This window comes from Lemur catta, chromosome 3, assembly GCF_020740605.2.
Source record: "Lemur catta isolate mLemCat1 chromosome 3, mLemCat1.pri, whole genome shotgun sequence".
NCBI classification, from domain to species: domain Eukaryota; kingdom Metazoa; phylum Chordata; class Mammalia; order Primates; family Lemuridae; genus Lemur; species Lemur catta.
This window is the reverse complement of record NC_059130.1, coordinates 4,001,373-4,014,208: the sequence shown is the minus strand read 5'-3', so window position 1 is coordinate 4,014,208 and position 12,836 is coordinate 4,001,373. Positions and strand designations below refer to the sequence as shown.

The following is a 12,836-nucleotide window of genomic DNA, read 5'->3' as shown; positions in this document are numbered from 1 at the left end:
GTGCATGTGTGGCTGAGCCAGACAGGGGAAGAGGGAGAGCCTGGTGCTGGGTGTCTCAGTGAGGAGATGTACAAAGATGTGCCATCACAGTGGCAGGGGATACTGCTGCCAAGAAAGGGGCTTACATGCAGGCAATTAAGAGCAGGGAAGTGGGGACCTGTGGCCCCTTCCCAGGTCCTGCTGTCCAACTGCTAATGTCCGCCTTTCTCTTGAAACCTCAGTTTCTCCATCTGTAAATGGGAGAGTCGGCCCAGAGCACCGGTTTTCACCTGGTGCCTTGCAGACCCTGCATTTGTTGGAGGGGCTGCGCATGGTGTGGACAGAGGGTGTGGACGGATTTAGGGGGAGGGGGAGGCTCCAGTTCCTATCATCTCTTGAGCGCCCCCAACCCATTTCTCTTTTGAATTTCAAACTTTGGCACAAGATTTTATTTAAAAAACAGAATCTTACTGACTTTTTAAAGTTTAAAAACGCTGCCCTAGATGACTGCTAAGGTTGTTTCCAATGTTCTGACTCTGTAAGATCTTGCAGTTTCTCTGGGCGGAGGCGGCGTGAACCGAACACAGGGAGGATGTGTGACCTTTCAGCAGATGCTCGGGACACTAAGCGCGTGCGAGCCCGAGTGTCGCCGAGCAATAGCAGAGGGCTGGGCGAGCGGTGCACAGAAAGCGCCCGGCCCCAGGGGCCAAGGTGGGAGGCAGGACCCTGTGCGGCCGCAGTCCTGGAACTCGGCCGCCCGGATGCCGGCACCATCCGGGGAATCGGCTCCCGCTGGCCCCGGGGCCGGCCTTGTGGATGCTCCTGTCGCCAGTGGGAGGAGAAAAGACAGCTGAGCTCAGAACAGGGGCTGCCACGTCCCTGGGCCTTGCAAGGGCTCGGCCCCAGCAGGCAGAGCACGCGCTGTCCATTGTCAAGGACGGGAGCGGGGCTGTCCCCAGGGTGGCCCCAGGGTCGCGCTGAGCAGTGACGCGCTGTGCTCTCGTGTGTTCCAGTTCAGCAGGAGCGCTGCGGTCCCCGAGCACCAGCAGGGCCAGAACCAGCTCTATAACGTAAGTCGGCCTTTCCCGAGACCCACGCAGAAGCCGGGGACAGTCCTCTCCCGGCACGTGGGGGACGCGCCGGCCAGACTCTCAGTCTGGGGTCTGCTCCTCGGCTGTCAGCTCTTTGACCCGGCGGCAACTTGTTCAACCTCAGTGTTCTAATCCCTAAAACGGGAATAGCGGTGGGACCTGCCTGGTGGGGGTGGCCTGAGGGTCGCACGGGCGCTGTCACGGTCGATGGCTGGAACGCGCCCAGCAGCGCTCCGCGCACCCCCTGCCGCTGACGAGCCCCCAGATCTGCCAGGGCTGGAGGGGCGCAGGGGGACGGTCCCAGCATCTGACCCCGTCAGCGGAGGGGGCAGCGGCCTCACGCTCCTGTGCGACAGGCCTGCGGCTGGATCCGCGACCCTCCCTGAGCCTCCGCTGCTTTCTTTGCTCCGTTGCTTCTCCCGATAGACCGACCCGCTCCCAGTAAGAAAAGCACTTGGAGACCCCGTCCCCACTATGGTGACGCGTGTTCTTTGCCGTGTCCCCTGAGATGATGGCGTCCGGATGGACCCATTACCGCCCCCTGCTCAGTCCCTGCCCCTTTTCTGTGAGCCACCACGGAGAGGGACACCAACCCCCCCGTCCAGCTGGCCCGTCCTCCTGAGGTTCCTTTCCTGCGCCTGACGCTTTCCTGTCTGTTTTAGGAGCTCAATCTAGGACGAAGAGAGGAGTACGACATTTTGGATAAGAGACGGGGCCAGGACCCGGAAATGGGAGGGAAGCAGGTAGGGAACCCCCCCTCTCGGCCCCTGTGTGGGGTGTGTGTGTGTGTTGGGGGGACCTTCTCAGCACCCACACACTCTGCAACCAGACTCCGCCCTGCCGTGTGTGGGCCGGGGGCAAGCGGACAGGTGGAGACCCACTTTCGGCCGCCCTCTCTTCCTGCCTCCCTGGTTCCATACGGGCCTAGGGGGGCCTGGTGCCAGAAAGTGCCCCTCCCCCCATGTCTCAGCTCCACCCGCCTCCCCTCAAACTGCTCCTTGGCCACCCTGAGATGCACACCGGTGGCACCATCTGCCCTCGGAGAACAGACCGGGTGAAGAAGGGGCCCAAGACCACAGGGCAGGGAGTTCTGGGTCCTGGGACCCCTGCAGAGCATGGTCAGGGTATGGGCTCTGGGGCTCTTTCCCCCTACGTTTTCCTCTAGTAGTTTTACAGCTTCAAGACTTATGGTTAGTAGGCGGGCATGGTGGCTCACGCCTGTAGTCCCAGCTCCTTGGGTGACTGAGGCAGGAGAATTGCTTGAGTCCAGGAGTCTGAGGTTGCTGTGAGCTATGGTGATGCCACTATACCCCAGCCAGGGAAACAGAGCGAGACCCTGCCTCAAAAACAAAACAAAACCAAAACATACAACCAAAAGACTTATGTTTAAGTCTTTATAATAAGTTTTGAGTTGATTTTTGCATGTGGTATAAGGGTCCAATTTCATTCTCTTGGATATGTATATCCAGTTGTCCCAACACTATTTATGGAAGAGACTGTCCATTTCCCATCGTGTATCTTTGGCACCTTTGTCAGAGATCAACTGACTGTAGGTAGGGAGATCTTTTCTGGGCTCTCTGTTCTGTTCCATTGCTCAATGTGTCTATCTTTATGCCTTTAACATTCTGTGTTAATTACTATCACTTTGTAGTATAGTTTGAAATCAGGTAGTGTGATTCCTCCACCTTTGTTCTTTTTGCTCATGATTGCCTTAGCTATTTTTTTTTTTGGTGGGTCCAAAATGCTGGAGAAGAAGAGCATTTTTTCTGTTTTTCTGTATTTCTATTTTTTCTATTTTGAGCATTTTTTTCTATATCTATGAGAAATGATGTTGGAATTTTGATGGGGATTGCATTGAATCTGTAGATTACTTTGGGTAGTATGGACATTTTAACAATATTAATTCTTGCAATTCATGAACATGGGATATCTTTCCATTTATCTGTATCTTCTTCAATTTCTTTCATTATATAGTTTTTGGTATATAGGTCTTTCACCTCTTTGGCTAAATTTATTCCTAAGTATCTTATTTATTTATTTATTTATTTATTTATGTAGCTGTTGTAAGTGTGATTGTTCTCTTGATTTCTTTTTCAGAAAGTTTGTTCTTGTGGAGAAAAGCTACCGATTTTTGTGTGATTTTGCATGCTGTAACTTTATTGAATTCCTTTATCAGTTCTGACAGTTGTTTTTTTGTTTTGGAATCTTCAGCGATATCCATGTATAAGATCATGTTGTCTGTAAACAGGGACAGTTTAACTTCTTTCTTTCTGATTTGGATACCTTTATTTCTTTCTTCTGCCCAATTGCTCTAGCTAGGACCTCCGGTACAATAGTAAACAGAGTTGGGGAGAGTGGGCATCCTTGTCTTGTTTCAGATTTTAGAAGAAAAGCTTTCAACTGTTCCCTGTTGAGTATGCTGTTAGCCGTGGATTTGTCATCTGTGGCCCTTATTGTGTTGAAGTATCAATACATTCTTTCTATACCTAATATGTTGAGAATTTTTATCATGAAAGGATGTTGAATTTTGTCAAGTGCTTTTTCTGCATCTAGTGCAATGATTTTTGTCATTCACTGTGTTAATGTGGTATATCACATTTATTGATCTGTGTATGTGGAACCATCCTTGCACCCAGGAGTCTCACTTGATCATGGTGAATGATCCTTTTAATGTGTCATTGAACTTGGTTTGTTTGGATCCTCTTTAAGAGCAGGGCTCAGGACAAAGGCCGGGGCTGCCTCAGCTTAAGGGCGGTACTGCCTGATGCTGCGAGTGGCCTCAATGTTTCTGGTCACACGTGTCCGTCAGCCCTTGTCCAGGCCCTCTGAGACCTGTGCGTGTAACCAGGTATGGGCCATGTTGTGCTGTGACCGATGGCGGCCTGACAAGGCTGGGAGCCCTGGCAGGAGAGAGGCAGGGGCAGGGGCAGGGCCCGGGGCGAGGGTCGGGGCAGGATGGGGCTCGCTGCACTTTCATGGCCTGGATTCACCTTTCTTTGCCCTTAACTTCTTCCCCTTTGTCTTTCCTAGCAGAGGAAGAGGAACCCTCAGGAAGGCCTGTACAATGTGAGTGGAGGAGCTTTCACATTTCACTGTGGAAAGTCAGAGGCAAGGGCTGAAGGAGGGCTCTGGGTGAAGGCGTTTCTCTACACTCGGTCATCTTTGTCCAGACCTTTCCTTCCCGGGGTCAAGCACTGTCTCACCTGCTTGCTGCCTGCAGTGGCACCTGCTTCTAAAAGGCCCCTTAAGCTGAAAAGTGACAAGTTATTCCCCATTCTCTTGCCTTCCCTCCCTTCCCCCTAAGCCTGCTGCCAGAGTTCCTAGGTTGGTAGCCTGGGGTGTAGGGGACACAGTGAGGTCACGCTGGCAGGCCCCTCCGAGGGCCCCCTGGTCCCAAGTGCAGAAGGTTCTCCCGAGTGTCTCCTCTGGTTGAAAGGTCAACCTCACCACCCTGGGTGTGAACCTGACTGTGGTTTTTGATCTGGGTCTGCCACGAAGGAGCCCCGTGCGGGTGGTGGCCTGCTATAAACGGAGCCACCTCCCCGACCTTCCTGGGCAGAGGAGGGTTGATTTCAGCCCCCGGCGTTGGCTGTGTGAAGGGACACCTGCTCACATAAATGATGCTGGGGGCCCCAGGTGAGCCCATGTGTTGTCCGATACCGAGTCTTTCTCTAGGATGCCACATCCTGTCTTTGTGAGCCTCACCTGAGCTTCTCAGCTCGGTGCAGAGGGCTGGCAGCTTAGAGGAGATGCCAAGGGGCTGCAGATGAGGGGGTTGGGCTGGAGCTGGTGGTGGGCAGAGAAGTTTGTGTGAATTAGGTTTGGAGCCTTGACTGTGGGAGCCTCCTGCCCACTTGGGGATCGATGGGCTCCCTCTTGCGGGGGACCCACCGTCTTCTGCATTAGTTCGTAAAATCAGAGTCTCGTGCCCTCTTCTTCCCCAGGCGCTGCAGAAGGACAAGATGGCGGAGGCCTACAGTGAGATTAGGGTGAAAGGCGAGGTGAGTGTGGCTCTCTCGTCATTCCCAAGGGAGTCCCGCGTGGGCTTCCAGACCCCCTGCCGCGGCCCTTCTTTCCCACCCACTCTTCCTCCCACCTGCAACGCCGGTGTGGCGGCCGCCAGAGGGGGGTGAGCCCAGCTCTCGCCTGCTCGGACAGCACATTAGAAACTAGGGCAGGGCCGGGAGATTCTCTGATTGCCTAAGCTGTGCACAAGCAGGTCACGTTTAATAAGTATTGAGAGCCGAATGTGTGTTCAGTGCCCGGGACTGCAGGTCTCAGGGCAAAATGAAATGGGGGGCCCCTGGTTCACAAATGATTAAGAATTTCAAACTAGAGCAAAACAGTGAACGTTTCTGAGCAGGGGCCCTGTGTGGTTTTATTTAATCCCCACAATAACCGGATGAGAAACACGTGCCCTTTAAGACAAAAGGAAGTTAAGTAATTTACCCAAGGTCACATAGCTAATAAGTAGGGGAGCCAGGATTTGAACCGACTCTGTCAGAGCTCGTAACTGCTCCTCACGGCTCGTTGCCATTCCCAGTGAGCGTGGGTGACTGGCCAAGAATTGTCATAGCTGAAGGGAAGCCCATTTATTCCAAGCAGGGAAACGACACGGCCAGATCCCGGGGGCCCGGACCCTGGCATCTGATGTTTGTGACCATCTGAACAGGGCTGAGCAAACCCGGGCTGGTCAGAGCCCGGTCTCATAGAGCCGAAGGCCTGACCGCGGCCCGAAGACCCTTCCCTCCGGGGGCAGGGGTGCTGCTGGGAGGGATCCCCTCGGACTTTCTGGGGACTCCTGAGCAGAAATGCCACTGCCGACTGCCTGACTTTCTAATCCTGTTCTCGTTTCACTTCTGAAGAACCAGCGGCGAAGAGGCAAGGCGCACGACGTGCTGTACCAGGTAGGAGCCGCTGTGTCCCTCTGGTGGGGCCGTGGGGGGCCCATCTGACAGGGGCAAGGTCAAGGCTTCCACTTTTTGTTTGCTGGTGGCACCAGCTCTTGCCAACAGCCGGACAGGGCAAGCCCAGGGCAGCCGTTCAGGACGGGGGTGGCTCCACGGCCAGTAACCCCCCAGAGCAGGGCTGGGACTCCGCCCCTCCAGCAAACTGCCTGGCTCCAGCCGGGGCCTGTGGCAGCCCCCGTGCACTGTGCGGCTGTGGCAGACGCAGCGGCAGCTGCCCGGGGGTGTGTGGTCTCCCCAGAGGCGCACACGCACGCACAGGATGCACACAAGTGATTCCTGCCTCTTCACCCACCTCTCGGGCCCTTGCAGCAACGCGGCTCCGCCTGGTATCCTTAGTAAGATGAGAGGGTGGGTGGGAAGAGTGAAGAAAAAAGAAAAGTGACAACTTCAGAAAGAAAATGTGATTGTAGCCAGGTGCCTGGCTTATGCAAATCAGTGCAAATAATTATGCAAAGGAAGCACAGTCAACCTACTTCTGTAAGACATGATTCCCAGTGGATCTCCTCTCCTCCTGGCTCCCGGGCTGCTCACAGCTCGCTCTTCTAACCCCAGAGTGTCAGGGTGCCGAGCGTGGCTGAGCTCAGAGCGGTGTCACAAGGGCCCCGGAAACGTGCCTGTGTGTTGATCTATCCCCTTCCTGGCCCCTGGATCAGGGAGGGAGGCGTCCCAGCGAGGCTGGGGCCAGGCTTGCCTGCCTGTGCCCTGACAAAGGACGTACTGGAATAGCTGGGCCTGGGGAGGAGAGGGACACAGAGCAGGGCTGAGGCCAAGGAGCCCCCGCTCACTCCCTGTGCCAAGTCCGGGCTGCTTGTAGGCCTAGGTACCCGGGACAGCAGGTTCTCTGGGGTGGGCCTGGCCCTTCCCCCCGATTCCAGCTCAGTATTTGGGGTGCGAGGCCCTCCTTCCTCCCTGGTCCGACAGGAAGTTGGCTGGGTCCACGCGCTGCAGGGCCCGGCGCTTGGGAAGTTGGGAAGAGGGGTGAGAATTTAGCTGGAAAGGAGCTGTCACAAGGCCACTCCCGGCAGGGCGCAGACCCACATCTCCTGCAGTCCTCTCACCCAGGGCTCCCGCTGGTGGGGCGGGAGGTTCTCCCTGGAGCCGGGTGGGAGGTCAGACCCGCGGGGCTCTGCGTCGGTCCCTGCCCGGCAGCCTCCTGACCTCCTCTTCTGATTTGCCACCAACAGGGGCTCAGCACGGCCACCAAGGACACCTATGACGCCCTCCACATGCAGGCCCTGCCCCCTCGCTAACGGGATTTCACCGCTCCCGGGGCAGACCTGCAGACGCCCAGATTGTGAGACCCGGGATAAAGCATTTACAACCCACTTCTCTCGTGTTTCTCGGCCTCCCGAGTATGCCTCTTTGTGATTGGGATGCTTTGGTCATAGCTGATCCCAAACCATCACACCCAGAATCTTGTCCCTGGACTCTCTAGGGGAGTGTGCACCCCAGAGGGACAGCCCTGGTCTAGGGCCTTCTGGTTTGCTGGTGACCGGGGGCAGACCCCTCTCCCGGCAGCTCCGTGCTGTCCCTGGGGCCCGGCACAGTCCCTCTCACAGCTGTGTTTTGTAAAGTCCCCGGAAAAACCCCAGTCGCTGGCACATGTCCTGATAGTCTGCAGTATTTGAGTGGCTTTGCTCTCGCTGTAAATTTGGTCACCCTTCCCCTGCTTTCAAGGTCACCTGTAACCGGGCTGTGTCGCGCCTGCCTGGGAGGGGGCTGGGCGCGGGGGAGGAGCCTGGGCAGGTGCGTGGCGGGGCCCTCGGTGGGGAAGGCGCGGGGCAGGGAGAGGTGACAGGGCAGGGAGAGGTGACAGGGCCAGCCGGGCCTCCTTCCCTCAGGCCGCCGTCCCACACTCACACGTGTGTGCCGGGCACCGGAAGATGAACAACACCGCCCCTGAGCTGTGCACAAACTGGTATAAAAAGTGTCATCACACCGCATGCACAGCGCGGGGGCGCAGCGGGAAGGCAGGCGACCGCGTTCTTCCCAGGGCCCTGGCTCGCCTCGCCGGCAGGGAAAGACGGAGAAACCCATCCCCGCGGAGGCCTCCAAGGAAGACCCTGCACCCGGGACCTGTCGGGACCCCAGAGGACAGGGGCACGACGCCGAAAACCTCAGTCCACCTAACTAGAGCCTTGCTGTGTGACTAAAGGGCGCATGACCGCGGAAGGAAAACCCTCTCCGCTCTGCTTGGGTTTAATTTATACTGGCTTGCTAAAGCCTTGCTGTTTTGCATAATAAAGGCTTCGGTGAAAACGCTGCTTGAAGCTTTATTTCAGCGGTCAAGCCTGTACGGACAGTTTAGTCTTCGGGAAACCAGCAGGTTGCCCGTGGGGGGGGGGGGGGGGCTGCGGGGCCGCTGGATTCTGGGGCAGAACAGGAGGCCCCTCGGGCGGGCAGGTGAGCGCAGAGCCGGGCCGGTGGCTGCGCCTCGGGGGAGCAGGGCAGGGCTGGGCGCGCCGCGATTTTGTGTCGTGTTGGGCCCGGCCTTACAACAGAAGCGGAGAGGGCCAGGAGAGGAGCGCTGAGGGGTGGCGCCCAGCTTGCGGGGTGCAGGAAAACCAGCCCGTGAGCAGAGGGTGTCCGGGAGTCCCCACAGCAGCTCGGGCCGCAGCACAAAATGCCTCGGTCCTATCATAGGGTTTGGGGGAAAGGCAGAGGCCAACAGAGCTCTTTTAGGTTAGTGTCTCTCACAAAAGGTGGCCCTGTCCCCAGCAGTATTTCCTCTAACTGCAGTGGCTATATATAAGGTCCCAACTCATCAAGCGTACCAATCAATATTTCATAACGACTTTGAAATCTATATCTTGATTTTTTTCAAACTAGAAATCCAAGGCCATGACCGTTAAAAGCCCTTGAAAGTTTGGAATTCCAACCGGAGCGATGCCTACCGCTGCCAGGCACGTGTAACAATTCACAGGCAACCAAGCAAGAGGCGGTATTTGATTTGTAACTTGTCTTCAGGAAACTTCTGCTACTCACCGGGATTTTAAAACTGAAGTCTGGCTCATCTGTTAGTGAAAGCGAGTGAGCCTCACACTTAGGGCTTGCTAGACCTGGGTTCAAGGTCAGCTAAGTTACAGACAGGCGATGTGACCTGAATGGCTGCTCTCATATTGAAAATAAGAGCTTGACCTCATTCTGTCAAGAATATGTCTCAAGTGGCGAGGAGGAAAGCTGGCACTGAGCTACGGTGCTGCAGCTAACCTGGGGTGTGGGGCATGCCAGGCTCCATGCATGACAGTGGCACAGCCCGCCGGCTGGGGGACAGCCGGGTGGATGAGCTCGCAGAAGCACGGCTGAGAAACCCGAGTTCCTGAGAGAGTGAAGTTTTGGATTCAGGGTGAGAGAGGCTACCCCTGGAATCGCCAGGATTCCTGCCCTCCCTGAGGGCTGGCAGTGCCCTCTCCAAAGCACGACTGTATTCCCTCCATCCCAAGACACCATTGATTGTAAAATACACTATCAAGTCATTTCAAGGTAAAAACACTCTGCTAAATATATCCACTGTAAGATGTAGCTCTGTTTTATTTGCTAAAATGTGAAGCTGTGTCTCAGAATCAGGGAAATACGGAATTTCGCTTGTATTGAGGAACCAAAATATATAAAGTCACCTCTCCATATTTTCAAAAGTGCATCATTTCAATGTCACTAAAATCAGAGGCAGGATGTGACTATTTCTGATCACTTTTCTTCTTAAGAGTACAATTCAAGGTTATTCTTGGAAGACTCAAGGTTCTTCGTTTGTAAGATTCCTGTGAACAGAGCAATACTTAAGACACCAAAGCCAGGCACGGCGGGGAAAAAAAGGGCAGATGGCCAATTTAGCTAAGAGGACAACTCCAGAGGTGATTTAAAGCCTTGTCATTTGGCCAGCTGTTCAGCTGTAGGCCTCATTCTGTCCATGACTTGTGATGTGTTTTGGTCACTTGGTGCTGGACATTTCAGTTGTTGATCAATAACTACTTTTGTGAACCCATGACAGTTCCCAGCACAGATGTCCTATAACTTCAACCCCTGGTCTTTGGAGACAGAAAAGGCTCTCCAAAGAGAAAGGAGTAATGGCAGATACTACCCATGTCAGCTCTGTCTATATCCCCGGATGTGGGTTAGAATGTAACCACCTTTTAAAAAAGGACTACAGGGTAACAGAATCTAATCAGTAGTTTATCCTCCTTCCTTAGGATGTGACAAACGGGTTTTGCTTGCTAAAGTCTTTTTTCTGTTAGTGAGCATGACACTGTCTCTACCAAATAGAGGATTTGTTAAACACGTGAAATTACTTTAAGAAAATAGCTTTACAAATGTAACTGCAAACCATAAATGTAAGAAGGGATGGAAAGGAAAGGAATGAGAAGTTCTTTGACATGGGAGCAGGGGAGAAGAGGACCCAGTGTTTACCTTCCCATTTTGGTCCCTTTCCGGGACAGCAGGCACATCTTGTGGCCGCTCTCCCTACCTGTCCCCTAACTCGGTGGGAACACCCAGCAGCTCGTCAGCACGTGCTAGGGAACTCCCCAAAGTTCTTTAACAAGCTGAGGCTTTTTCTCTGTGGGAAATTCATTCTAAGATCCAAACTTTCCTTTTTACGAAATCAATGAATGGTATTACGACACTGAATGCTAAGTAGCATGATAAGCCAAAGGACGCGAAGTCGTGCACCCTCAAAGAGGAGGACCAGCTGCCAAGTTCAGGATTAGCTCCCTGCACAGGACTCCCAGGAGAATGAATGTTCAGGACTTGGCAAGACATGCTAGAGGGACATGGCAGTTTAAACAATAAATTCGGAAAAGTCAGTTCAATCTCAGTTCTGCAGTCAAATACATGGTGAGCTGGGAGCTTTGAAGAGCTCTCTCGCAGGATCCATCAAGGGCCCGCGTGTTTGATCACACAAAGTGCTCATGTCTGGAGGAGACTAGTGCTACTCAACTCGGGGCCCCACTAAGCCACACTGAGGGGCGGTGGAGGGACAGACCAGTGGCCCCCCGCTCCCTGTGGAGCCCAGGGGAGAGCCTGAGGGCAGGGGCTGGCTGGGGCAGGGCGAGCACTTGGTGCTCGGGTGATTCTGGGCTTCCCGAGAGCATCTGCTAGTAAAAAGGACCGGAAGGCCTGCAGGGCAGTCTGTGAGGATGCGTGTGTGAAGCATCCAGAACCCCAACACAGCGACTTCAGAGAAACTCAAACGGTATGAAAACACTTGGAAAATGGTTTAATGATGTTTTACAACAGAAATGAACTGTACAGTTACAGTCAGTTTAATATATATATAAAATTACAGCAGACAAATGCATCTACACAAAAGCTACCATTTCATTCTGATTCACTGTCACCTACACAATCTCTCCCAAGCCTGCAGCACCCTGCAGGCAGCCCCAGGAGGGAATCACAGAAAGGGCACTTTTAAAGAGACAGCACCGCTCATATTCCCCGCCGCCTCCTCAGGCCTCAGGAGGTATCATCAGCTAATTCCCCAAAATGTAAAGTTGCTTGTGTTTCGGGTTTTCAAGACCAAGAAAACTTGTGTTTCCCAGGGGCACAGATAACAAGGTCCAGCACTTCAAGTTATCAGCTGATTCTTACAAAATATTCCTCCGGGGGAAATGGCTAAACAGGCGCTCTGGGGCAGTGAGGCTACAAAATAGCCACCCAGACTGCAAAGTGATCTAAGGAGAAATGTAGAAGGACTCCCAATAACCTACCTAGGAATTGTCACTGCCTCATTAAAGCTGCTGGACAGTTTTGGAAAGAATCATTTACACCACATCTTAAATTTCCACAAAGAAGAACTCAAACTCACATTTTAAAGTACATAAAACAAAAAGTTCGGGGAGGCCAAGGGGTCAATCAATTCCCCTTGTGTCCCTCCCTTGACAACAGTGGAAAAACACCCCTGAATTAATAATTAAAAAAAAAAAGAAAGAAAGAAAGAAAAGAAAAGGTGAGGAAGTTAAGATATTTAAAGACAGAGAGAAAGAAAACATCTTTAGAAAAACACGATCACTGTCTCTTTAAAACAAAACAAAATCCCAACTGGGAACAGTAATCAGGAATAGGCAATCCAAATTGACACCTGGTGGAAGATTATTATGGAATATTATGTACACTCAGAACTTTTTCATTTTCTTTTTTATTATGAACACCTAGGCAGTGAAAACTGTTATGTTAATACATACATAGACACACCCAAAACATACAAAAATACTATTATTTCAAACTACTAAGAATAGGACAGTTCAATTTTCATGCTATGACTTTAAGAGCATTACACTGAAACAAACAAGAAGTTAAACGACATTTTTTTTAATATCCCAGAAATATACCAAAATATACATCTAAGCTTTGGAATTACTGAGGTTAGACTAATGCAAGTGCTGGGTAATCGTACTTAATACACAAGTCTAAGGTTCTGCAGGAAAGAAATTATCTTTGGTATCTGCATCAGGCTAATATTATTAACATTTGGATTTTGCTTTGGGATAGAGCTTGTATGACCCTAGAACCAAATACCCCCCTCCCCCAATCAACTGAGATTAAAAAGATCCATGTAAAAAGTTCCTTCATTTGCAATCCCCCCACCCCCCAAGTTAAAAAGTCACAGGCATCTACCTAGCACAAAAGGTTGTGAAATACAATGCATAGTTGCACAGTGGTGCTGCAAAAAGGAAACAAAACTACAATCAAGAGAAATGAAAAGCTTGATAATCTTTCTGCATGTTTTCTCACAAACAGGACGGCCACTTCCAAGCAGTTCCAGTAAAGGAAAAGAGAAGAAAGGCTCAGAAGGGCCCCTCAG

The 12,836-nt window shown here is 52.5% G+C and overlaps 1 protein-coding gene across 3 annotated transcripts in view; it reads left to right on the top strand.

Annotated features, from left to right (window-relative positions):
- Window positions 1-8,302, top strand: part of CD247 (CD247 molecule) — a 79,820-nt gene extending 71,518 nt beyond the window's left edge. For 2 of the 3 annotated variants that reach the window (XM_045546627.1, XM_045546625.1), the window contains exons 3-8: window positions 993-1,049; window positions 1,733-1,813; window positions 4,101-4,136; window positions 5,015-5,071; window positions 5,936-5,977; window positions 7,225-8,302. In XM_045546627.1, coding sequence (XP_045402583.1) covers window positions 993-1,049; window positions 1,733-1,813; window positions 4,101-4,136; window positions 5,015-5,071; window positions 5,936-5,977; window positions 7,225-7,290 — 339 coding nt within the window. In that variant the 3' untranslated portion in view covers window positions 7,291-8,302. The remainder of the gene's footprint in view (window positions 1-992; window positions 1,050-1,732; window positions 1,814-4,100; window positions 4,137-5,014; window positions 5,072-5,935; window positions 5,978-7,224) is intronic. The other variant, XM_045546626.1, reaches the window with a different exon arrangement.
- Window positions 8,303-12,836: the final 4,534 nt, after the last annotated feature.